Source organism: Pieris brassicae, chromosome 12 (assembly GCF_905147105.1).
Source record: "Pieris brassicae chromosome 12, ilPieBrab1.1, whole genome shotgun sequence".
In the NCBI taxonomy this organism is placed as follows: Eukaryota; Metazoa; Arthropoda; class Insecta; order Lepidoptera; family Pieridae; genus Pieris; species Pieris brassicae.
The window spans coordinates 5,956,056-5,984,023 of record NC_059676.1 but is presented as its reverse complement, the minus strand read 5'-3'; the positions used below and the strand labels follow the sequence as shown (position 1 = coordinate 5,984,023).

Below are 27,968 nucleotides of genomic sequence, written 5' to 3'. Positions count from 1 at the left end.
TCATCAGTGTTATATTGCTATCTGTGTTTGTCAAGTAAGAGATGATGGATCAGCGAGCGATTGTGCGTGTTTGTTAACACGAATATTTGTTTAATTGTGATTTAGCTGGTTAAGTTAATTATTATGAATGAACATCATAAAAATGCTAAAGCAATATTTAAGAACATTACTATTTATGTTTATTGTTATATACGCAATAGTAATCGGCAAGACAGATATATTAAACGAATTAATTGAAGAAAGTGCCCAAGTTGACGAGTGGCTTGAACAGAGTGATTTGGGAGAATATAAAAAGTTATTTAGAGATTATGGTATGTATAAATATTATTCCTTTATTTATATAAAAAAATTCAGAAGCGTCATTTAGAATTTTACAAGAAACAAAAATACAATATCATGATTAAGAAAGTTATCCAAATAAGGACCAATACTTTATGAATTATAATGTCGAATACAATCTGTATCATTTGAATACTTGAAATCATATAGTAATTTCTTATTGGGATTGCTTGCTAAAATCCTACATAAATATATATATTTAAAAATCAATGACACTACAACTCTAGTCCTGAGCTTCAGATTTCTGAATCTGTTTCATGATCATTTTTCAATCAAAAAGACAGGTGATCAGGTTTCTGTGCCTTATATCATCAGAAACATTTCTTAAAATTTAATTGTAATTTCATGCTAGAGATTAGCATGCTCTACAAAACAACCAAACCTGGTTATATTCTTATAAATAAGTCAATTTGTATAAAAGTTGAAGGAATATGAATATTTCATTTAATGGCAGATCATTTCACAGTACATAGTAAATTAGTATCCTTTCCCACGAATATTCCACCAAGTCCTATTATCCCTGCTTCCGTTTGTGTTAATTTGTTGTTATGTGTAGGCTTACTGCTTTAGTGTTACTAACATTGCTAGGCATTAGCATATAACTTGGGGGCCCTGGATCCCGGTTCAGCTAGATCAGGTGTCCAGCCTAGAATTGTCACTCAATAACTCAAAATACCCCATTCTATACAATTCCCTGCCTATGTTGGTTTAACACAGGATTGAAAAATATTTATGTGATTTTTATTTTTTGTATGTCCTTCAATAATACTATTAAGATTTTGACCTATCTCAATACTTAAATATTATCTGAATATCAACTTAAATGTGAAAAAAATATTTAAAATAAAAAATTGGTAACTAAGTAATTTTGTTAATTTAATTTAATAAAATTTTATGAAGTATAAAACTAGTATCCAAGATAAGAATTGGTATTATTTAAAAAAACATACACACATTTAGATTTTTTCACTGTACAACACATAATTTCGATGGATATATGTGAAACAGTTTAGAGCGCAATATAACAGGATGAGGTTATATCGTGTGACGTCACCCACCACCCACAACCACAAACCCCCAAACAAAGCTAAGAGGAGGTAAGAGGGTATTCGGTACCGACCGCCGCGACCGCCCGCCGCCCAGGGCAAACCCCAGTCGCGCTCCAACCGTTGCGGCGCGCGCATACCAAGCTCTTCTGCTCCTCGTGTACATCATCAAATATGACCGCTTTTAATTATTTTCTTATGAAAAACATTTAGTTGACAAAAACAAACTAATAAAAACTTAAACCTTACCAATTAAACAAAGTTTTTAGTTACATTCTTAAAGCTAATTGAATACGTTCGTTATACCGAAAGTGGACATAATTTATATACATAATGTGGCAATTCGAAGATTCGGAAATTTGTTCAATTGGAATGATTCATCCATCTCACAGTCGGCATTCAGGATTGTCGATATTATCCAGTGTATCACAGTTTTCAGGTAACCCTTTGTCGTTATAATGTACTTATAAACTTTTATCTCAAAACGACAAAGACTTTGCAAACTTTATTCCAGGATTGGTCAATAACAGCTGTTGTGTAAAGCTTATTGAAGCTAAGAACATTGGTTCTAGAACCGTTTTGGCCCTATTGAATTTCCTTATAGGTTTCGTATACCAAAAAATAGTACAGGTATGGGAATGTAGTAATTTAATAACTGTATTGCTGAATATATATTATAAAGTTGAAATGAAACCTCAGAAGTTGTTGTGGTCTGTGAAAAACTAAAAGAAGTCGTTTTCAAGTGCTATTAAGTGGGGTCAAGTAGGTCTCTATTTTCTGAAAGCTCTTCTGGTACGCGGTTGCAACACTGGATTTTAGTTTCGTCATGATTACTCCGTAACGTTATAAGTGTTTTGTCATAGATGTCCACTTAACGTAAAAATCAATCTTTCATTTATTGATAAGATCGTGAACGATGTACAATTTGACAAAATTAATTTTTTACAAGGCTGCAAATATAATTTTATCGTTCCAATAGTTAAAGGTAAATTTATGATGGGTATGTGACGAAGATAAGAATAGAATTTTCTAAATACAAACATTTCTATTTGCATCACCTATTGCATACACTTTAAAAAAATCTGACATTTGTGTAATTTGGAACATGGTTTTGAATGTTTAGGTTTGTGTGTAAATGACAGTTTGCTTAAGAGTGGTGAGCTTTTGTTGCGATAAAGTTATCATAAAAGCAAGTTCGTATTGTAGATATATCGTATTAAACTATTTTAATAGATCTTTTACTTAACCTTTGTCGTGAAACTAAATTGCACATGAACATAATTGCAGTAATTTGGACCTCAAACATGAAACATTTAGTTGCATTGAAGCGCTTTATACTCGTACGTTAGACAAGATAATTACTATTACTCGTTTTATAATCAAGAACATCGCAAGTATGGGTATAATTATACTGGTTAAAATTAGACCTTTTTGATTCTGTAAAATGGATTTATTTAAAAGTAGTCTAACTATTAAAATGTGGGTATTAGTATCAGTATTACCTTGGAAAAAGTCAAAACTCTTAAACTATTTTATAAATGGCTGCAAATGAAATCACAAACAAAACAAAGCGATTGATATTTACTAGAAAGGGGTAGATACCTACCTGTAAGCTTCACAAAGGAGAGCATTCGGCACCAAGAAAACCCTTAAAAGGAGTAATACCTGAGTGGAGGTAAAGAGCTACCTACAGAGAGACATATACGTAAATGTTCGCTTGAATACAGCCTCTGTTGTGCCGTAGCTAAAAAACGAAACGCCTAAGACGTTCACGTTTCGCAGTTGGGAAAAGTACAAGTGATCAATTGCAGTGGAGTGTGTGGGGCATAACGGGGAGCCCTGGCGGCGAGCCAACGCGCTATGCAGTTTGACAATCAAACTTTCTTCCGGGATTTATTGTCGAGTTTTGTGAGGTTTAAGTTTTTAACGCTGCCTAGATGAATTTTACGTTTCTCATTGTTTAAAGTCTTTGTGAGGTATACAAAGCACATTGAAATTTATTAATTTTAATGAATGTTGTGGTCGTTGAGGGCACATCTATTGTAAAAAGACAAAGAATTTCTTGAATATCCTATTCTACTTGGAGATTAAGAGACCACGAAACCTATAATATAAGAGCTTTTGTGTTCGGGTCGAGCAAAAATCATTTTGATGAGCAAAGGATCCTGAGTATAGTAAGTCTTATATTATCACCGAGTACAGTAGATAGTAGCCCTTTTATGCTTATACACAATCAAGGTCTGTTACGCCGTGTTGGAAATTGGACTGCATTTTGTATGTAGATAGGTTCCCAGGAGGCTTGGACGGGGGAATGCAGGTCGCGAGTCCCTTGTCCCAATTCAAGCAACAGGTCGAATCGATTGGGGCTGTCAATGTAACTTAGTACAATAAAGTATATGAGAAACTTGGAGCATCCATTGTTAACTGGTTATTGCTGACTGGGCTTTTATACTATCACTGTGGATTGATCATTACAAAAGACTTCACGTAGCAACTTCATTTCTCTGTTTTTAAAATGAGGTCGATTAAAATTACAGTTGGTTTGCGTTTTTGTATACTTATTATTGTTTACAATAAAAATCTAGTTTAGCGTTTTGAGTATAAGGTAAAAGGTTGATTTTAATTTCAATTTTCTCAATATTTTTTATAGTGACTCTCAATGATTAATTATATTTTAATTAATGCAGTACATATATTACGAAATCATCTTCAATTAATATTTTTTTACGATAATATAGCATCGACTGAGTAGGTAAGCTTCGCAAAAACATAATGTGGGCCGAGCCCGCATTTTAATTGGGTCAAATGTAAATACCCTAGACTATCGATTATGGCCCCTGTTTCCTATACCAGAGTTTAGTGCACTATACACATATTACTGACACTGCATCTTACGATTTTAAGTTTGCCATTCGAGTAGCTTTTTATATGAAAGATTTAGAACGTTCCTTAAATAAGCAGCTTTACCAAGCGCGATAAGTAATGAGCCTAACTATGGTGGTGGATGGTTGTGGAGTTATCTAAGTAGGTTATAGCATGTTGATGTAATCTTAATGTGATGAATCGTGCCACACCGGTTGCGTTCTGTTTTGTGTAACATCTGCATACACACCCTTTTCGGAAATGAATAATACTGGAAAGTAAATATAATACTAATAAGCTGAACAAAAGACGCAAGGTCGCTTTATTAAGCGGCTTCGTAAAGCTTGCGTGTCGAAATTTGTTTTTAGTGACGCTGATACTTGAAAGGCGTCACGCGAAACCTTTAAAATTTGAAATGTTAAGGATCCAAAGATAAATTTAACTTCACTTTATATAAACGTTAAGATGTAAGAGGGTCTCCAGTTAACATATTTCAACTTTACGTAATACATATCGATACTAGTTGCGAGGTTTGTAATAACGCTTTATTAAAGACATAGTAAAACTGTACAATAAACAAAAAAAGTAAAGAGTGGCCTTTTTTATAGAACAGGGGGCAAACAGGTATGAGGCTCTATCTGATGTTGAGTGATACCGCCGCCCATGGGCACTCAATGCCAGAGGGCTCGTGAGTTACCGGCCTTTTAAGCCTATTTTTAATAAGCTATCCCGTCCAGCAAGACGTTAGTTTACTGAGCAATAACCCAGGGTAATATATTGCCCCCCCCCCCCATTTTTTTAAAGTTATGAAACTTTGTAGAAAATTTCAAGAAACCCATTACAGTTCCAGCATTTATTTTTTGACGTGGCCAAGGAAAATAGATTTTTAATTTTGCCTCTAATTTGAATTGAATATTCATAGCTAAGGTACGACATCTGACAGCTAATACAATAAAGTATAAAATTCAATAATGAAAACCTAGAGAGAGAGAGAGAGCTCACGTGATTGGCAACAACGATCGCGTAGACGTTCGCCAACGAGATAGACCGATCAAGTTAAAGACTCGTCGGTCTCAAAATTATAAACCGTTGCCAAAGAAGCGTATGACGAAAATTTCTGGAGAAAACTATTCGCTCCAGATCTTACTATACAGCTGACCACGATGCTCAATATGAGTTACCGACCTAGAAAGAGAGATACTTCATCGTAATGCTACGGAGACATGCTACGAATTTATACTGCCTATGTCTACGCGCTTGGTTTTCATCACTGATGATAATTTTCTTTGTTATATACCTGACAATCGAAAGTACATGATAAAATCTATTTTTTATAATACCCATAACTCAAGTGTGAAGAAGTAACTTAAAAAACTACTATTACTCTTCGAAACAAATATATCTCTTTTCAGTAAATTAACTGTTGAAAGCTAATAGACCACGGCCTTGGTATTCGTTGCTAGGCTACGACCCAACAACAAACCCTACTGTAATAAACTATTTCTTTGCAAACATTTTCTTTGTTCTTCTATTTCTAATTTTTTATAATTTAAAAATTACATTTCTCTGTAGAGAATTTCATATTCGTCGTGCTATTTGGATCAATATTTATTGTATTAGATTAAAAGTTATGAACCTATAATTTATGGAAAAACGAAGCATTTTTCATTTTCTAATCTCTGTTGGCACACATACTGCTTTAAGAACTCTTGAAAAATTAATGCCTCAGACACTGACAGCTTGACGGTAGATTGGAAATGTTATTAGGTTTTCTTTTATAATTTACAGTTCTTGCCAAAATGTATAATAATTAAAATAATTATAAATATCAGCAACTTCATCTGATTCTGTATAGATTTGAATAGGATAATATTATTAAAACAATTTAAACACATTCTCAAAAAAGTTTTTATGGTCACGGAATTCGTTTAACTAAGCGACTAGAATCAAGCTACGAATAGCTGAATGACTGGGATTTAGATTAGATTAGAGATAACAGTTGAAGCTTGGCGCTAATTATGGCTCCCGTGTGTCTAAAACGTAATGGATTTTGACAGTATTCCTTATGTCTTAAGACTTAACTTAACAAATTTGGTAATGTTTCAGGGATCTCAACGTTGTCGGGATGTGCGTCGCCCGAGCACTTGGACCGTCTTCCCGAGCTACCAGCTGCAGAGGAGAAACGCTTGCGCCGCGCTGCACAGGTGCTGCAGCAGAAACTGGTGCTACGACAGTGGCTGGCCACAAGATCACTGCAGCATGTGTATAGCAAGTGAGCGTTTTCTTCCTTAGTTATTATTTTTAAATGTCAAACGTGCGTGTTAAACATTCGTACTCTAAATGTAATCTTCGTCGAACAACTTCATTGTACGACTCCTCAATTCGACGTTGTAGTTTACGGCAGTCTCTCTGAAGAAAAAAACACGGATAACTTTTCTGGTACAGACTACTTTGAGATACAGATAAATGGGCATACATGTTCTTTGAACCATTGGGATTTCAACATTTCCAAGATTATGCAAAACTGTCGCAGTGCGGGTTGCCTGCTTGTTATCGGCCTGTTCGAACTGATGTCCCGGAATTTACAAAGTTTGCGATGACAGAAATTTAGGTAAAGTTCAGAAATGTTAATTTGAAATAGGGACAATTTGGTACACGTTGAATACCTATTTATATTTGCCTGCGCCTCATTGCATTGGCGAAGGCGGATAGCAAGTTTTATAAAAACATATTGTAACTTTATTTGGTTATAAATAGTAGGTATAAATTTTATTTTACGTCCCTCTAGAGGCTCTCAGATGTATTCAGATGACTCTAGGTATACTTCCTATTGAAATGTAAATGTAAAAGAAAGAACAAATTTCAAATTAATTTATAATAGCCGTAAATAAAATTATTCACAGCTGAAGGTATTTGCAAAAAGTTAAAGTATCATAAAATTTTTATTGTATCTTCTATAGAAATATTCGCTTACGTATTCATTATTTGCTTTGAGTGGGCACTTGAATGATTTTAATACCTCTGTCGGATCCGATTGCAAATATTTTATTCGTACATTTCATACATTCTGAAGTGCCCGTTATACTGCCGGTATAATAACACCGTCAATCAAGTAAAATTTCAAATTAAAATTCTGTTTGTCGTTAGGTTTTTATGTTATAGATACTTGTCGACACTTAACGGCAAGATAATGATAAACTATTTTTAGATAAGGCGAAACATCTAGAGAAAATATTTTTTTATGCTTATTAATATTTATAAAGACTCTTAAAGGACCACAGATCTCATCTCATCATCATGGATATCGAGGTAGAATACGAAATTCCACCCACCTCGAAGTCCGTCGTTCCACAACTGAGCGTTTAAAGGCAGTTTTTGCCGCGCACCACCACTATGTGGAACCAGAATTTCCGAACCAATTCGACTTAGGGTCCTTCAAGAAAAAAACGTACCAATTCACCAAGGGCTGACAAGTCATCCGAAACCCCTATCTCTGGCATTGAGAGTTTCTATGGGCGGTGTCACTTAACATGAGGTGACCCTCTACCAGATCTCTAAAAAAGCTCCATTTAGTACGGCTACGGTGCTTACGTACCCCTCTCGCTTTTGCCACCTTCATAATATTCACCAGCCCACACACACATAATTATTTATATGTGTGTGTCGTTTGTTTTGTGGAAATTGAATATATGCTAAGTTCGATGGTATTAAAATGCTTCATTATATTACTTAACGGTCACTTCTGAGTCGTCCATAAAATAACAATCGATGCAATCATAACGTAATTAATTTTTTATTTAAGAAATCACAGGCCATTGAAATAAATGTTTAACTATGGATTATATATGTGGTAAGATGTCAAATGGCGTAATTAACAAAGCGCAAAACAGAAGAATATATTTCTATCTAATATAATAATTTGTTAGGATGACATTTGTTTTAATTAATTGATATTTGTTAATGCTCACATGCGTATTAACAATAATAGATATAACAATAATAATGTAGCCTTTATATTCCGAAACTCTGTGATCTTCACTACAGTATATCTCGGGAGTTCGGTGTGCCTCTTGTCAAAGGCCTCCTCTAACCCTTTCCACTGTTCTCTATCCTTTGCGACTCTAGTTGTAGCATAGACAGTAATTCAAAAGTTCTCATGATTAAGCGATGTTAAATAATAATATTATGTTTTTTTGTTAGAGGGCGGTGGTCTGATCTTTCCCCAGCGACTGAACGGCCCCGGAAGGCGTCTTGATTAATTTATTTTAGAATGTATTTTTTCATATTTGTTTTGTTGTTCTGGTTCTAGGTGTTGTTGTTTTGATCATTGATTTTGATTTCTCTCGATCTATATATTGTAGTATGGTTCGTTTCAATATTTCCTTAAGTCCAGCATTGTTTGTTTTAGTCGATGTGTTTTCGAACTTGTTAAATCTGTTCTGTTTTTTTCTGTGGCGAAAAGTTTGGAGATATATAGGATTTCTCTCATCCTTATTTGGCGTTGTTTATCTTGCAACTTTTTAATTACCAATTGGTCTCCTCCTAACTTACTTTGATTCCCTTTTTCCATTCTTCATCTATTTTTGGCTGTAGTATTTTTTGAACTTCTTGTTCAAAATATAGCTCCTTGGGGATGTCCTCTTTTACACATATTCTTGTTGTTAATCCAAATCAAAATTATATCTCATACTAAAGTAGGAGATGTTTTTCCCATATAGTGGAGAGAGTTATAACAACCGGGCTGCAAAGCAACAATAATAGTTAGTGTCCTTTAAAAACCGATTTTTAATACACTAAAAAGTATTGTATGTATTGTTTTGTATTGATTAGCCTTGTGCAAGGTACTTAGATCATTAAATGTATAATGTGTTTATTAATATATTTATATAAGTTATGATGATAATAGGATGAAACTGTACTTATTATTTTGTAGAACTTTAGAATGATAAAATCAACGCTAATTAATTTTTTCATGTTTTTAACTTTTATCGCTACTTTGAAAATTGTTTTTTATCATATTAAATAGCGTTAATATATTAAGGTAATATGATTAATTAACATAAATAATAATATAATATAGCTGATTAAATAGGATGAGTATCAGGCTTGGCTTATTTTCCTATATGTCCTAGTTGAGGCAGAGCTTTCACAATGCTTCCCCATCGCGTTCTTTCCAGAACCGCTTACGTAACTTCGAGCCACGTCAACCCAATAGCTATTGCTTCAGGCACAACTAATGATCTCCAGGATTGTTCCTGGAGACTAACTAACGTTTCCATGTTCCTTGGGAGGTTAATCTAGTACCTGTTCGGGGATGTGATAGGGCACTCTTCTTGGATCCAATGCATCTCCACGACGAAAGATCGATATAAGATTCAGCACCGTTCCTGTATTTGTTCACTAGAAATATTCTCCAGCCAGAAAACACCCAGGGTCTGTCTGAGGCATCGGTTAACAAAGACTTGGCTTGTTGCGTGGTGGCTTTTGTGATTTTTTACGTTTCGCATCCATATACTAAAACTCTCTTCAGATTGAAGCGATAGATATTAATTTTTAGATTGAGATTGCCGCATGATATTAGCATACATATCTGTAAAAAAAAAGGTTAGGTTTATATAAGACAATCTATTAACATACGAAACTTTATGACTCGGCATTTACCACTTCCAGTCGATTTCATAACATTTTATCTTCACGCCCTGTGAATATGAAATAAACGTTAATATTAAAGCTGGTTGCATTTTATAAGAACGATGTAAGTTGTATTCTTTTGGATTCGATTCACACAAACACGTAAAAATATTGTAACCGAATTGGGTTTTGATTCTACAGAGGCCTGACTACGTAAGTTGGCATAACGCTTGTAACGACTCTCAGGTACGAATACATACGCACACATAGCTATTCACATACTCTCACATTCACATATACTTAACGTCTTGTACGGTTTTTGTCTGATCAGATTTAACACTAAGAGTACCTTTATTAAAACAAACTTTGTTTTAAACATGCACCACGTCTTGTAATCTAGTTACTCACGGCAGCTAGTCACTAGCGTAGGGACTAGCTATAAATGAATTTTTGTTATAACCATATTTCTGGAACGAATAAAGTTTTTATATAAACAGTATATCTATCTGGGCTTTTATAATGACCTAATATCTATTGGTCCAAAATGAGTTACTCTTATTTATTCTCTCCATCATTGATAATCCGTGAATGCTGGGGTCCCACAAGGCTGTGTTCTGTCCCCGACCCTGTTTCTTCTGCATATCAATGACATGTTGCAACTTAGCAACATTCATTGCTATGCGGACGACAGCACTGGGGATACTCTTTACACTGGCCGGGCAGGTATTTCTCGGGCAGTTGTCGATGAGTACCGGAACAAACTTGTGTCTGAAGTCGAAACTCTTTTACGTGGAGTCTCGGACTGGGGTAGACTAAACCTAGTCCAATTTAACCCCAAGAAGACACAAGTTTGCGCGTTTTCCGCGAAAAAAATACCCTTTGTCGCTACTCCTCTTTTCGAAAACACTCTTCTTGAAGCCACAGCCAGCATCGGAATACTTGGCGTTGACATATCGAACGACGTTCAGTTTCGCGGTCATTTGGAGGGAAAGGCTAAATTAGCCTCCAAAAAGCTTGGTGTGCTCAGCAAGGCGAGACGGTACTTCACTCCGGGCCACCGCTTGCAACTCTATAAAGCGCAAATACGGCCCCACATGGAATACTGTTCTCACCTCTGGGCGGGGGCTCCCCAGTACCAGCTCCTTCCACTTGACCGTATCCAACGAAGAGCGGTTCGAATCGTCGATGACCAATCCCTCTCCGAGCGGCTCGATCCTTTGGCGTTGCGTAGAGATGTGGGGTCACTCTGCATCTTCTACCGCATTTACCATGGAGAGTGTTCAGAGGAGTTGTTCGGATTAATACCTGCAGCTGAGTTTCAGCATCGGACGTCGAGGCAAAATACAAAATTCCACCCGTATCACCTCGACGTCCGACGTTCCACGACTGAGCGTTTCTCAAGGCAATTTTTGCCGCGCACCACCGCTATGTGGAACCAGCTGCCCACTGAAGTATTTCCGAACCAATTCGACTTAGGGTCCTTCAAGAAAAGAGCGTACAAATTCTTAAAAGGCCGGCAACGCACTCGCGAGCCCTCTGGCATTGAGAGTGTCCATGGGCGGCGGTATCACTTAACATCAGGTGAGCCTCCTGCCCGTTTGCCCCCTATTTTATAAAAAAAAAAAAAAAAAAAAAATATTATCGAGTGTATACATCTACGATATCAGTATTCCACGCAATAAAGTTCTTAATGCAGACAAGAGAGCGCGAAACTTTAATTTATAAATTTAATGAAAAAAAAACTTGATGAGAACGAAAAATATAAATTGCGACCTCGCCTTCGAATAATACTTTTCCATTTTAATTGCGAAGCTTTTAGAAAATATTTAATGCAGTTTCATTGGTAGAGCGGTCTGCGGGTGTTAATTTTACACCAGACTTTTAAATTGAATTTTTGATACGTTTTAATTATTTCGAAATATAATGGAGACTAGGGAAATACGTTTTAATTTTGTCTGTTCTGTAATTTATTTTGACAGTTGTGTTAGCTTAGTGGCGACTCAGCCTGCGGTTCATATATATTCCTCTTCAAGCGCCAGTTTATTACTAAAGGTTAGCTGTTAACATCTTGAACTGCCGGATATCTTGCGCTAGTCTACCCCCGTACGTTCCACAACCACGATTTACCCTCTATCAGCCCATTAAATTTTTCCCTTCATTATAAGCTATTAATTAATTGCAAAATTATTAATTACTTGGTAGTTAATAATAAACCTGTACTAGTAATAGTATTTTACTACTAGTAGTAGGAAAACTACGAGACATGACTCGATTTATGGTTAATTATTTGTAAATGCAGTGTCGTGTCAGCTCAACTATGGGTTACGCAAAGTTTAAGTTGGTTGTTTAAGCTATATTTAGATATAGATCTGAAAGACTCATTTTTAAAGGGCGTGTAGGGCACCGCACTACTTCCTCTACTCTCCCTTGTCTTTGGCAATCCTCTGCGCCTGGGGGATAGTAAACCCTGTAAGGTTTACTTGATCTCCAAGTAAGGGAACGGGTCCGAGGTTTGGTGCCCTCCACTCTGCCAGTCACGATGACATTTTTACTATTGTAGCCACACGAATATATTTTTTTATTAAATCTTATACTAAATCTGATAATACCTACAACCAATATTTTTCACTTCAATTTATTTTAAAGTCGCTAGCTTTCCAAAAACGCTGTTAATTTAGCCTTCCAAAGGAAGTAGAACGCAGGTCAAATTCGGCATGGATAATTAATTTGAGTACTCATTGACCGCAATCAAATTTAATGACAGGACATGCTCATCTCTCATCACTCGCTTTGCCGATAATAGCCATTCAACAAGGCTCGCAAGTAGCTATGATATTTTTTTGTAAGACAAAACCAATAGTATAGTAAAATAATAAACACTAAGTTCACGTAACATAAAGTGTGTTTATAATTGTTTTATTTAACAAATTTATTTTTATTTTATGTTATTTATGATCTCTAACATCACACATGAAATGATATCAATCAAATACTTTGAAAATATGTTATAAAAATATTCTGTATGTACACGTATAACAAGAGAAATTGAGATGGTGCAGGGCTAACTAACTACCTCACAATCGAGTAACCCGCAATATCGAAGATCACAACTCTCAAGGAGACTTTATGTATCGAAAAAGTCGCATCGGCCCTGCAAGCATCCGCAATATACAATTTAAATACATAAATAGCAATCAGGAATATAAATGAAACTAAAGAAAATAAAGTCTTTAGAATTGTTCAGTAATACATATGGCTGGAAATAAAAACTAAAATACTCATATATTCTAATTTAACAATAATTGATTATAATAAGATATTAATAATTTTACTTTCTTCTCTAGAAAGAGAGAAGATATTAATAATTTCACTCTCTTTCTTTCACTTAAGATTTTAAGTGGAAGTTACAGAACATTATTCGGTAAATATAAAAAGTATTCTAAGTTATATAAATATTTGTAATTTTGAAAAATTTACTATATATATCATATCGTTTCCCATCATCGCTAGTGTTTATAAGAGAAACTTGGTGTCGCTTCTATAAAATGATGGTTTTAATTATACATAGTAAAAGAGATAAAATAGAAGATTCTTTAAAAGTTCTGGGCCATGGGCGGTATTACTTAACATCTGGAGCCTCTTGCCAGTATGCCTCCTGCCTGTTCTATGCCTTCGGAAGATAGGTGATGTATGAAGCACAAAGTTAATATACCTAGTCGCTTTTCACAAATGTTTGTCTATTTTTCAGATTACTCAGCCTGGATGTATCCTCCTTAGAGGACGTTTACTGGCTGGAAGACTCAATTGCGCGTCATGTAATTGATGCGAAGGATTTCAATGCGTGGTCTCTTGCCCGCCAGAGCCTGCCCACGGGCAAGGAAGAGCTGCAGTCGTTGAAGAACGAGCTATGGAACACGGTGGTGAAGAGCAGCAAGCATCAGGACGCTTGGACATGGGGTAGGAGATTTTAAGTTGTATCTTATCCGAGCTACGACTCTTTTGTTAAAATTACCACATAAAATATATTCCGGTAATTATAAAACCTTTAACTTGTGTCATACTATATCAACTACAATACAATACGCTTTCTGTCAAATACTATCTACGTTGTGCTGAAAAGGGACAGAATTGTGCGGTAATTAATAAGATTTATGTAGTTTTTTGAATATGGGGCTTCGAATACTTTTACAATCTTCTTAATGAATGATCAATTTATTTTACATTAAAAGTGTTTTTTTCAAATGAGGATCGAAATTAAACAAATATTAAATAAAGTTTCTAGTTCACAGGAACATATCTACATTTTAGCTTTGTCGAGCAAGCCAAAAAATATATTGTTATATTTAGCCATATGTAAAACGTCATCCCGGCAGTCTCGAGTGTGGGTGATTTTTTTTTTATTTTGAAGGAAATAATTCGAGGATGACGAAAAATATATACGTGGGTAACACTGAAAATGTTTAGAACTGGCCAGTTAGAAACATTGCTAACGAAACTTTTTTGAATTTCAATTTTAGAACTCTTTGGTAACCTAATATAGTATATTGCATTCATTTGTCATTTACTTTTGTAAATTGGCGGCAAATCTAAAACTTTGTTACACGTGAAAATTAACCTAACGCGAGAAAATTTGCGGTCAATGATTTATCATGACTTTCGTTGTGGGTTTACTCAACAACAAAGCTATAATAAGCTGCGATTAACATTTCTTAATGAAGGCTCATCTCGTGCCGCTATTTACAATTGGTTTAACGAGTTTAAGCGTGGACGTAGCAATCTTAATGATGTTCCACGTGAGGGTCGTCCTTTATCAGCGACTACTGAATATAATTTCTATTCCTCTCTCACTTTTTCTCTACCTATTACCCTCTAACTCCGTCCCAACTCTGTCTCTGTGTCTGTTGCCTTGACATTATCACAGCTCTATTTAGGCATTACAAGGTAAAAGACAAATCACAACCCTTTTCCTTGAGTATCCAGAAATGCGATGCGTGCAACTTGCCAACTGTCAATCAGAATTACTCCAGCAAGTGCTACCCACGATAATCAATTCAGTAGTAATACCCATAATGCAAAAAAAGGATGGAAAGATGTCTACAAAAAGTTCGAAATGATCTGGTTTGGAGGTGATTGCCAAAAGCTTATGAAGAGATCTGATATTCACTAGGATACTCTAGAATCAGGTATATCTTTCTTCCATTAAATAAAAAACACGTTATTCGTAAAAAAAATTGTTAAATATTTTAATGATTTCTTGTTACAGATGCGCAATCTGACGATAGAATTGAATCAGAAGAGGAATGTAATTCTTCCGAAGAAGATGACGATTAATTGATCAATTAATTAAAAAATAATATTTTTATAAACATTTTTTTAAATAATTTTATAATAAATACAAATTTTCTAAGTCAAACAACTTTTTTATTTGCATGCTATTTCCTGAGCTTATCAATCAATTAAGTTCACTGATTAAATGTTTTTTTTTTTCACATAACATAACATTTTTTCTTTTCATTACCTAAGCTACGCAACTCAATAGGTCTTCATGACGAGTAAATCCCCACTAAGCATCGTGGGCCCCCTTATATTTCTCGTTAAGTTTTGTTGAAGACATGTAAAGATCAAAATGGTAAACGCACCCTACGAATTTGATCGTCATTTCTTAATTTCTATTCCCACTAGGATGTGACCGTAAAAGTTCTGCCTGGAATTAATGCAAGGTTAAATGCTGATCCGACTGGGCTATATTACAGGTGGTATGTTGATAGTATCAGTGTCGGTCTGTGGTCTGGTGACCCTGGCTGCCATGACGCAGCCTTCGCTGGCTCCCGAAGCCAAGCACTCGTTGCTTCAGTATGTTACTGGAAAATATCTCCACCCGCCCAGTTGTAAGGTACTTCTTAAATTAATGTATTCAAATTAACACTAAAAGCTATTTCTAATTTTTTATAGCCAATTTTGATTTAAGTTTTTAATTGTAGGATATATTTATTTTTGGTAATAAAATATAGCACTTAATGCTTTAGTAAGAATATTTTTTCATATTTATAGTAATGTTTATAGGAGTAAAAGAGTTTTTTTTAAATATAGCAGGGCAAACGGGCAGTAGGCTCAACTGATGTTAAGTGATACCGCCGCCCATGGATACTTACTTTGCCAGAACGCCCGCCGGAATTTTAAGAATTGTTACGATCTTTTCTTGAAGGACCCTGAGTCGAATTGGTTCGGAAATACTTCAGTGGGCAGCTGGTTCCACTTAGTGAATTTGAGGTTTTACCCTGATTTAGTTAAATTGTCACAATTCATGGTAGTTCAGCTGTATAATTGATGTCTATATGCGTATATAAGTCATGAAGATCGTACGTACAAACGAACGTATACAACAACAAATGTCTTTGTCAGTCACAGAAACTTTCTTTTTGTAATTTTTGCAAGATTCCTTTTTGGTTTATCTCTCCTCGTTAAAAATAAAGTGTGAAGTGTTGGTAAGGTGGAGTGGGGCTGGGAGGAACCTCAACCAGTTGGCGACACAATGTGCTTCACGGTCCACTGCTACCAAAGAAATGGACATCCCTATCCGATTTGCGATACTGATGACCTCACTGTACACATCTCTCATGGGACTAGGAAGGTAATTCATAATTATTTTAACATACTCCAGAAATATCTATGAATTTCATTATGATATCCTTATTTTAACATAGCAGTTACGTATGTATATCAACTAATTAGAAATGGCTATTTATAACAGATAACTGCAGTAATGGAGTTAGGTTCCGGACAACCGTCGCTTGCGCACACCGCTCGCGTCAAATTCACAGTACGAACAGCTGGAGTATATGCTATAGCTGTTATGATAGGTTAGTATTCTTACATTTGTACCTACTTTCGTGGGTATTGGTGGACTATATTACCTAGTCCAACCAAAGGTTCTGTTACAAATGAAAATGTCTTTTTTGTAAAATGATGTAACGTAATATATATTAAAATTTATACCTACATATTTATTAAAGGCTTAGCAAATATATATATATATATATATATATTGGAAATGGCCACCATTTCCCTCCTTTTTCACAAAAGTGTAGTTTGGTAGTTTTGTGACTTCTCGAAAAGACCCACTTTGTGCAAGGCGATCACTGCAATACTATTTTATTTAACACCTTATTCCATATTGCAATTTGATAATGAACACGAAAAAATATGTGAAGTGGCGCAAAATCTAAAGAAGTTTTAAAATAATATATTCCAAATCCAAAATAATAAAAAGTTGAAAAAAAAGTATTTATGTAACAGTATTTATGGCCAGACTAGTTATATGTACGTTGTATGTTGTACAGTTTAGTTGCGCAGAAGCAGTTTTTGTTAGTTTTTTTATCTACTAAAGGCATATGTGATAACTATGCCCTCGCTCACATTAAAAATAATTGTGGAATATGATATGCAGTATTTATTTCTGTGTTTAATTTTTTGTGTTTTCATTTTTATAGCCATGGAAGGCGGTGAGCCTTGCTTATAAAAACAATTAAAGAAAGATAGAATATGTTATTTAAGGTGGTGTGGTAGCAGCATGTGGTCCCTTTCGCAAGTGGTTCATAGCTGGGGGTGTGGCAGCACGTCGCTCCAGAGTAGGGCGTGACCCGGCTGCACTCGTTTGCGCTGCTGGACGTCCACGGGCCTTACACGTCCATCCAAGGGATCATTATGACAACATTGCAACTATTGCCACTGATGATGCTAAGGTAAAAAAATATATTTAGAATATTAAGTAACCGTACTCAACACAACTGCTTACGGTTGCCGAAAGTAATACATTTAAATCTGTATTCGATAGACAGATAAGTTATCTGTCCTAATGTAAAAGTTTTGACTGACTCATATACATCGAAACGTTAATGTCAGTTTTTGACAGCGAAAGCTTTTTGATGGTTCGATTTGGTTTTTAATATTTTGTTAATCAAAATACTTAATAATCTCGTATATATTACAGAGCTTTTCAATAGAAATATCTCCGATTGGTGGTGAGGTGGACAAGTCCCTATCGTCAGCTGCCCAATTCGAATATGATAGTGTAAATCAGCGTGTGAGCGTTTCCTTATGTTTTCCTGAGGCGGGAGTGTTCAAAGCTGCTATTTCTTATGATGGGGTGTTATTACATAATGGACAGTTTGACTGTATTGTTTTGACGCGTAAGTATTCTTATATTTCTTAGCTAATCTCGTATCGTTATAATATGAAATAGGAATCCTTTAAAGGTTTACCACAGAATATCTAAAATAATAAACAGTAGTATTATATACCATTGCCTATAGAAAAGAATGTTCTTTACGATTTACGAGTAGGTGTTATGTCATATTATTGCAAACCGTAGTAATCTGTTCAAGTCCACTTTATGCAATTATATAAACTAGTGTATAAAACTGTATATAACTAGGTAGGTATTATATAATGGTTAATATTCTTAAATGAGTTGTGGTTAATTTAATTCAAACAAAAAACCCAATCATTTCATTGTATACTCAATATGACGAACCAACGAAATTTCTTTGAAGAAGTTTAATACTATTCGATATACCACTGTAACAAACTTGTAATAATAACGTCATCGTCATCTACGAGAACCGCTATTTAGAATATGGAGTGTTAAAGAAGGAAAGCTGGTCATACTGGCTATAAATGCAATTCCTTCCTTATCCACTATTTTGGTCCTTCGAGATTCTGCTTCTCGAAATCGCAATAAAAAAGTAAATTACCTTTTTTAGCAAGCGATGCAGCCACAGTACAACGCGCGCTGTCATCAAAACGAGCTACAGTTTCGTACGAGGCTCGCTTATTATCCCCTGGCAAGCAACGCCGGGTGCTTTGCTGTTTAAGTCCTAAGCAATTGATCATAAAGGACTACATACTTAAGATTATCCCTAAGAGAATTACATCTTTTAGGGTCTGCCCTTCCACTAAGGTACCATATAGCTTATTTATGATTATACATTTTGTGTTTGCCTTTAAATTATAAGACAATATGATGGTGATGTCATTAAAGCTGATATCGTAAATATTGACCACATTTTTTAAACGAATATTAAGACTAATTAGCGATGAACAAGAATTTGTATCGTTACTATCTGTCTGTAATTTATAGATTAGAAATATAAACCACCCGAACTGAATTAAACATCTATATTTTAAATTTAAATAAAACTTTTAAGTCTGATAACAACTATAGAATACGAGGAAACTGACTGGCTGACGTAATCAATGTCTTCTTGGCGATTTACTAAGGCATTCTAAATATTGTTTTTTCTCATCAACAAAAAAACCATTAAAACATTTTTGGATTACTTAAATAGAAATAATACAACGGTAGCAATTTCAGCTAATAGTGCGTCCCCGTGAAGAGAATCCATGTCCAGGGGGTGAACTGGTTCTGGAAGACGGTGTCCAACCTCCGCTAAGGCTGCACTGTGCTGCAAGAGATCTTCTTGCTGCTACCTTTACACGCCTTTTGCTTGCTAACTGTGGCGGAGAGGATACATTTAAGGTAAATACGAACAAAATACGCACGCACGTACGTAACGTGCGTACGTAGGCTGGTAAAGAATTGGACGTCATTTTTATACTTTTATATTTCAATTATGTCTTAAATGCTTGATGTTATTGTATTAAACTTATTTTATTAGAATGCTACTTTAGTTCTTGATTACACTTTGATTATTACATAATACAATAGAACTACAGATTAACTATGTAAATTATACGGAACCAAAACAAGTAGCTAACGCGTTCAATAAACTTTTCGTAACTATCGGATAACTTCTACACCGTCACTATCGCACGCTCAACAAAGCATACTTTTTTCTTAGACTTGTACAACCCCTATAAATATTTAATATATTGAAAAACCTCACAAACAAACATAGTCATGGAATTGACGAACTTCCCCCAACTCTCTTCAGAGAATGTGCAATATATAATATAAAAATAGAAGGATGTCATCTCGTCCCAAGCAAATCAAATATATCTATCTATCTATAAACAGCTAATAGCTGGTTAATAAAATTAATGATAGCAAAATAAACAATCTTTTCAGAACAAACAAGAATTCTTCTACAGCGAAATGCGTACAGCGCATGCCCGTCACCCACACGACAAGATCGCGTTGCGCGTGCGCAGGGACGACTTAGTGCGTTCCAGTCTTAAGGCCACCAAACATTTTACACTTGCCGACTGGTGCAAGAATTTTGACGTCGCTTTTCACGGCGAACAGGGTACGTGTAAAAAATAATTATTTTTATATTAAATTGGTTTTATCAGTGCTGTAATCTTCAAATGTGGTTATATTCTGTGGTCCTTTTTATTAATGATTTTAAAGTAGATAAGATATAATGTTTCGCGATATTATTATTTAATATTAATCGGAGGATAGGTTATAAGGTTAAACGCTACCGTGTAGGTAGACTGTGGCAGAGATACTTAAATTTTACCCATTGAGATAAGATTACTATAGACAAAACAGCTTAAAGTTTTAGTGAAACGCCATCTAGCCTATGTTCACATAAATACAAAATTCTGACATCTTTGAATAATATAAACTCAAAATATCTATATTCATATAGGTAAATAAGTATACTTATGAACGTCAAAAACGAAGTTAAATTAATTATAGTAAATTTACATTTACTACCAGTTCGCAAGTCAAGGGCGTAGAGCGGGCAAGAAGAACTGGCAAGAAACTTTCCGCCACTCTTTTGAATCGCCAAGTATTGAGTCATAAAAATTGTTATAACAAATACAATTAAATATTTAAATTTAGGTCTGTTGTTACCGTTTATATACGATAAATACATAGATCTTGTATATGGAATGTTCAAAATTCCTAAAATTGTGTAGCTTCATTAAAATTGACTTCGAATGTAATATTTAATTTATTCGTTAAATATTTAACAACCTAATTGTCCTCCAGGCGTGGACTGGGGTGGTGTTCGCAGAGAATGGTTTTCACTACTGTGTGGTCAGTTGTTCGACGCAAGATTCGGTCTTTTCGTCTCTTACAGCGAATCAGCGACTGGTCTAGTACACCCGAATCCGGATAGACCAGCACATCTCAAAGTAAGTAGTAGAAAATCTACTAAAATTGTAAATCTCGTAATTACCTTTGGTATGATGAATACATAAAATCAAATACTCGGTATTGTTTAAAAGTCTGTTAAATGAAAGCAGGAACATACAACATTCGGTTACTATTTGTTTTCTATATAAAAAATGTTAGGTATAAAGATTATTTAAACATTTTCAGCTAAAACACTTTGAGCTGGCGGGCAAAGTAGTCGGCAAGTGTTTGTACGAAAGTGCCCTGGGAGGGTCTTACCGACAACTTGTGCGCGCGCGCTTGGCTCGATCTTTTCTGGCGCATATTATCGGCTTGAGAGTTCACTACAAGGTAAAGACTTTAAACTATGTTTATGATGGTAACGAAAGTAGCAGTTTGTAATGTAAATATTTCGCTCTTATCAGTTGTGCATTTTATTAATAATTTGAAGAGAATGTTGTCTATGTTTATGGTATATAAAGTAGACCAAAAACACGTGATACAAAAACTTTTTACTAAACTAGAGTTATTAGGTTCAAATTTTGTATTTTTTATCATGAAACCTAGACTTTATGGCTGTCATGGTTATAATTCCTATGGAACAAGGTCACGTGGCCGAGTGGTTCTAGTTAGTGTTAGAGTTGTAATATGAAATTGAATTGTTTCTGTTTTATTGAGATGATGAAACTACGTCAAGTACCTAAAATTATTGATATGTCAAATGAAGGCGACTGCCCACGGCATAGGGAAGCCTTGTGGACGATCTCTTTTAACTATACATCCTTTTTTATTGTGTAATAAAGTTCTTGAAACTTCTTTAGGCGTATGAGGGTAAAATTTTTACGGATGAAACGTCACAAGAGACTGATTGAGAGGGATTGCTATTTTTACAAGATATTTAGATAATGTTCTAACACCAAATTTTATTGCATATTTACTTATCATAATGGTTGCGTCACAATAATACCAATAGAAATCGCGTCGAATAATGTATATAAAGAAATTTAATTCATTAAAATCCCAAAATATCTTCCTTTTTCCCTCCCTCAAAATCTCGGAAATCTAAAGTTTTAAATTTGTATAAATATGAACAAGACTTAAATAGTGAAGTAAAATACTTAAGTTTAATTCTGACATGTGAAGGTACTTAGTACGTACGCAGTTTTTTTTCTTTCTTTAATGTTTGAAAACTATAAGTATCGTAATCACAATGAAAAATGAACATTTATCGAAATATTTTCTTCGGATACCTGTGCTAAATTTGTTTGATTTAAGTGTATGTTTGTACTTTTTTCAGTACTTCGAGCAAGATGACCCGGAACTCTACCTTTCAAAAATAAAATACATTCTGGATGCGGATTTGGACGCAGCGGACTCGTCGCCGGAAATATATTTCGCGGATGACGTGTACGACTCTAGCGGACGACTGCTTGAGACGAAGGAACTTCTGCCTAATGGAGCTTCTATACGGGTAACCTCCGACGAGCTTTCATTGACCTTGTTTATTGGTATTAAATATTGAATACTCATACTGACCTTGCAAACTTTTCCTTTCTTTGTACTAGAGTTTCATGAACTAAAAGTCTTCTATACGTACGTACTTTTAATGATTTAATTGTAAGAGCGAGATAGCCTATTTCCAGAGCTATTCAGCTCTATCTCACTTATAAAATTTAAAATCAAGTATATCTTACGTCATTCTTATACATTATTGATTTGGGTTTGACAGGTGACAAATAGCACAAAAATGGCGTATTTGGATGCGCTGGCGCAGTGGCGCCTTGCTGGCCGATGGCGGGCAGAAAGCGACGCCTTTCTACGCGGGCTCACTTTACTCGTACCGGATAATCTGCTCGCAATATTCGACGAAAATGAGTTGGAGGTATTTTCAAACAATATTTGTTTACGATTTAAAAATATCGCTGAAATAGATTTTAAAAAATGTCTAACGAGAGATATAAAACGAGATTTGATATTTTTATAGAGATTAAATTAATTTAGTTATATAATTTTAGTTGTGTTAAAAGAAAATATATATGTTAACTTTTAGTGTAGACTTAAATTACTTATTTATTTTAAATTAGACAACCCCATTAAAAAAATAAAATCATCAATTAATTCTAGCAGTTGGATTATACAATTCGTGCTTTGTATGTTTCTGCTTAGTTTTACTTCAAATTCGCAACACAAATGTTATAGTTTTATTTATTTATTAACACATCGTTACATTACAACATTAAAAAATATATTGAACATAATTAAATCAAAAGGAGGGCAACTGGCGGCCTTATCGCTTTCGAGCGATCTCTTCCAGGCAACCACTGTTTTATTACTAAAAAATTACAACAAAAATGTTAGATATAAGGTAACTATAAGTTGTGGAGATCTGCAGTCTCTAGAAAACTGTAAATTAATAAAAACCAGATTAATGTGATCAAACTAAATAATACATCATAATGTTTCCAGTTATTAATGTGTGGCACTGGCGAAGTGGATGTGAGCGATTGGCGCGCTTATGCCCTGGTCTCGGGATCGGGTCGCGAGTGGGAACGCCGTTTGAACTGGCTCTGGGCCGCACTCAGCAACTTCACCAATGAGGAGAGGGCTAGACTTCTCCAATTCACCACTGGATGCTCCCAGCTCCCGCCGAATGGATTTCAGGTACTTTGGCAAAATAGTGACAGTTGACAGGTGTCATGTAGGGCGATATTCAGACTTTAAAATTAATACGTTTTAGTGCCAAATTTAAAATAATTTTCGCCTTTTAACATTCCAGTAATTTTATTTTGCTTCTTCATACGTTTCTTTTTCTAGGATCTAAACCCGCGGTTTCAAATAACCGCAGCGCCTACTTTCGGCGCCTTACCCACAGCGCATACATGTTTCAACCAGCTCTGCTTACCGGATTATGACTCTTACGAACAAATGGTCCACGCACTGTTATGGGCTATCAATGAAGGAGGGGAGGGATTCGGTATGATATAATGCGATGCGTTAAACCGCTGTGTTTCCCTAAAAATTACGTTAGTCCATATATTAAAAAAAATAGTATTTGAGCAATAATAGATATTGCTTATATAATATGACAGTATTTCTGTTTAGTGGCTGTCCATTAATCACGGGATGTTTTTTTTTAATTTTTTAAACCCTCCTTTCCTCATGAAGATACGTGGTGAGGCTTAAAAGGTTGTGGTTTGACGAAAAAATTAGTTCACGTGATATCTTACTATGCCCCCCCTTGTGATTTTTGCCGAACCCCTCCCCTCTCCATTTGAACCTTACGTGATTAATGGACAGCCCCATATAGTGTAGTTCAGCTGTATAGTAAGGAATCAAACCTATACTCTATTCGTTATCACAGTAGAAAGATACAGCTATATCCTTTTTCAATACAATAGACAGAGATGGGCTATATAGAATGTTCAAAGTGCACGCCAAATATCTAGTCTTAAATCAAATGTCCTAATTAATTTAAGTCGTCTTGGAAATGAAACTTATACAGCAATACCATTTCCTTATATATTTTTTAATTTATTAGCTTGTTATTGTTTCAAACGTTTCATTTTGACAGCGTCTGCATTTCTATGTATACAATACGATCAGAAGTCAGAATATACGAATATTACGATACATACTTTTAGTTCTAAATAGACGTTTTGCTTGAGTGCTTAAGAAAAAACTTACTTTAACCAATGTGAACGTTTTGTTATTTAAGAGTTGCTAGGGTTTAAAGATTTTATGCAAAAATTATACAATGAGGCCTGCTAAAACATATTGTAGGAACACATTACAAAGTTTCGAATAAAAAAAAGAGCGTGATTAGGGAGCTTCCTGTTGACTTTTGCAAAATACTACAGTTAGTCTGGAAAGCGTATATAAGCAGATAAAATGCTTTACAAAAAAATATAATTTGAACATGCATTTAATACATCTACATTACTCGACTTTATGTGTTCAACAGTCGTAATCAAGATCTCGCGTCGAGTAAAAATTAAATTTGCCTTTATAACAAGGGAATATTTACTAAAATCTACAGTATTTGAGGAAACCAAAGAATTATTGCATTCCATGATATTACTATAACTTTATAATTTTATTCCTATTTTTTATTTAAGGCTATTTATCTAATAAAACTTGCACAAATTTTATTTTGTATATTATTAATAAATTGTATTATTTCGCTAACATCATTTGTTATCTAGTCATGTATGTCATAAATAAAACATTTTGGAATGTGTGCGTATACGTTCAGGCGAAATGCGTACGCGCACGTAAAATAGGGTGCATAAGTATTCTATTAACCTCATAATAACATTTGTCTATGTGACCGCAAAACAGCAAAAATGTAAACTACCAACATCCCCTTGTATGCCCTTGATAAATTAATAAAACCTTTTGATTGTTTAGTAATTACATAATAAGAAACATTATATTTTAATTTCGTGCTTTGAATGTATATTTTTAAAGGAATTATTATGGAATTGCGGACGAATAAGACCAGTAAACTATCAACTAACCCTGCCTGTACAATTACGGCCTAATTGAATGAAAATAATTTATGTAAGCGTTACATAGACTCCAGGTGAAAGCATTAAAAGATGGCGTATGCTGCCAGTTTTGAATATATCATAATTATGAAACGTATACGTAATAAGACATATATCAAATACTCCAATATACATCGAATAGATGGTCGCGACTAAGCATAGATTTTAAATTCTGGGGACACATTGTTTGTACTCAATATGAAATATCAATTTTATAATAGTGTATGAAAATCTCAGTGTATAATATTTATTAGAAATAATGTAAGCCTAAAGTGAAAACTCCATATGTAATAAACTTTGTATATAAACCACCTTTGTCGGAGATACGCTAAATCTTATTTACGCAAATTAGCAATTTTAAAGGATGCTATAATTTCAGGGTGAAAACGCGTTTCATAATTATTTATTTACAAATGATAGTAATTTCGTGTTGTCTTTTGAACTACTGGTAATGTTTCCCAACGACCGTGCGAGAAATAAGTATTTTTTCCAATAAATAATATTTCAAATACTAATAAAAATGGTTACTATTTCTCTTTTATTAACTTAAATTTGTTCATCGTCATCATAATAATATTAAAAATAGTAATAGTTTAGTAAAATAGCCATTGCTATACCCTTGTGGGTCGGGCCTTAACCTCCTGAAGTACATTTTGCTATCGCAATCCATTTAGTGCTTCTTGACTTCGAACCCTTATTGTTTCGAGGTCCTTGACAACGCTATCCCACTAACGAAGGCTCAGCAGCAGAATTACTACATTACTTTCGGAATATTCGGTACTAAAAATATTGATTTGTAATAACCATTTTTATTCTCCAATTTTCACCCTATTTAGTCAAAGTACTAGACTAGATGACGCGTAAACTCAAAAGTGTTTTATGTACAAAGAGAATAAATGTTATGTCTAAAGTTTGGGAAGTTCTTCTAGTATAGATATTCCGCAATACATAGGTTGTGTTTAATGTTTTGTAATTTAATATTAATTTGGTGGCGTAGACAAATACGAACCCGCTATTAGATGATAGACAGGAGACGCCAATTTTGTGGCTTTATATTTCTATGATTGAAGCTTATAGTGTATAATAAAGATGCTTATTTCATAATTTAATCTATTACCAAGAATACAGATTAATATTGTAAGATATTTCTTCTAACGACTTGCGCGCACGAGTCCTTTGTCACTATGGCTTCCTCACTCATAACAAGTCTATGGATATATTGGAGATGCGATTACGACGTGACAACTGGGTGACATTTATGTACGCCACCGGAGAATAAGCCCATGTCGTTTGCATTTGCTTTCCAATTCTCGACTTTGGTGCACGCAAAATATCGTCATCATCAACACAAAAAGTGAATATACGAGAAGAGGATATTGATCATGATCAATATCCTCTTCATGTCATTATGTCGATGTCATTACATCGTTATTGAAGAAGTGGAAGAGAGACCAGCACTATATGATAAAAAACTGAAAGAATACTCTGACATAAATTTGAAAATAAAGTATGGGAAGAAAATGTAGTTTACCCAGTAGTGTTTTTCCTTTTTTTCTGAGTTTGATAAGTTCACAGACAACGACCGTCTCTTCGAAATCCATATCGGCAAATGACAGTTCGATTTCAAAAAGTTTTGTCAGCCTTCATGAGCGCACTCCACTTTAGAAACATGATGGGATAAAAGTCGTGCGCGGCTAGCCTAACCTTTGGTTTATTGTAGGGTAAGATTACGAAGATGATTGATGAGTCATTGTTCGTACTAAGACCCTGAATCTTACTCGTAAAGATATAGTTTTGACACAGATGTTGGCACAATTTACTTAACTTGTCGAGTACTAGCCTTACCTAAAAACCTTAAGAATTACTTGTTCATGAATCTCTGATAACTAAATGTGATCTTATTTTATACGTAGTTTTAGAATGTTGATAGTTAAATCTACCTTCGTTGTGTCACCTAGGGTTGTTGTAGAATCTAGTCATTTCACTGTAAATTCAGGATGGCATTGTTGGTAAAACCCATGGCGTATATAGGATCAAATCCAAGGGGCACCTACTTGCTTTTAAAACAAAATTATCAAATCCTCTGTGCCTCACTGCAGGGTTACACAAAAATACGGCCTTATAAAACGTGGATAAAAGATACATTTTGTTACCATGGTTACCATTTGTTTACATTAATAATAACACTAATCCACGATTTATAGCTGTTTATTAAATTAATAACTTAAGACAAACAAGCTACTCCCTAAATCTGTAGTAGTCTGTAAACAAAACACCTTTGGAACAGTAGATTTTAAACAACCAAATTGATATAAATTACATGAAGGCGTCAAAATCATATTGTGTAGATTTTTTAAGATTTCCGAATGTGTGCAATATACAAAATACAGAAACTGTTTCCTAAACATTCCAAATGTTGTAGTAGTCTGTTAGAAATGTAAGACTGAATAAATAATT

The 27,968-nt window shown here is 34.7% G+C and overlaps 1 protein-coding gene across 2 annotated transcripts; it reads left to right on the top strand.

Annotated features, from left to right (window-relative positions):
- Window positions 1–12: 12 nt before the first annotated feature.
- LOC123717365 (apoptosis-resistant E3 ubiquitin protein ligase 1) lies at window positions 13–27,947 on the top strand. 2 transcript variants are annotated; one of them, XM_045673311.1, is made up of 17 exons: window positions 13–311; window positions 6,354–6,519; window positions 13,627–13,835; window positions 15,632–15,771; window positions 16,369–16,509; window positions 16,630–16,738; window positions 17,433–17,620; window positions 17,869–18,067; window positions 18,641–18,837; window positions 19,252–19,416; window positions 19,966–20,143; window positions 20,839–20,984; window positions 21,172–21,315; window positions 22,262–22,435; window positions 22,694–22,846; window positions 23,431–23,625; window positions 23,779–27,947. In XM_045673311.1, the coding sequence occupies exons 1-17, from the start codon at window positions 128–130 to the stop codon at window positions 23,947–23,949; spliced, it is 2,859 nt and encodes a 952-aa protein (XP_045529267.1). In that variant the 5' UTR covers window positions 13–127; the 3' UTR covers window positions 23,950–27,947. The 2 variants fall into 2 exon arrangements, with proteins under 2 accessions (XP_045529267.1, XP_045529268.1); XM_045673312.1 differs by lacking the exon at window positions 13–311 and adding an exon at window positions 1,573–1,824.
- The last annotated feature ends 21 nt before the right edge of the window (window positions 27,948–27,968 follow it).

Excerpts from the sequence above, each read along its gene's own strand:
- LOC123717365 (XM_045673311.1), top strand. The coding sequence starts at position 128 with ATGAACATCATAAAAATGCTAAAGCAATATTTAAGAACATTACTATTT. Across the intron at positions 312-6,353 it reads AAAGTTATTTAGAGATTATG|GGATCTCAACGTTGTCGGGA; the intron begins GTATGTATAAAT and ends GTAATGTTTCAG. Across the intron at positions 20,985-21,171 it reads ATAGACCAGCACATCTCAAA|CTAAAACACTTTGAGCTGGC; the intron begins GTAAGTAGTAGA and ends AAACATTTTCAG.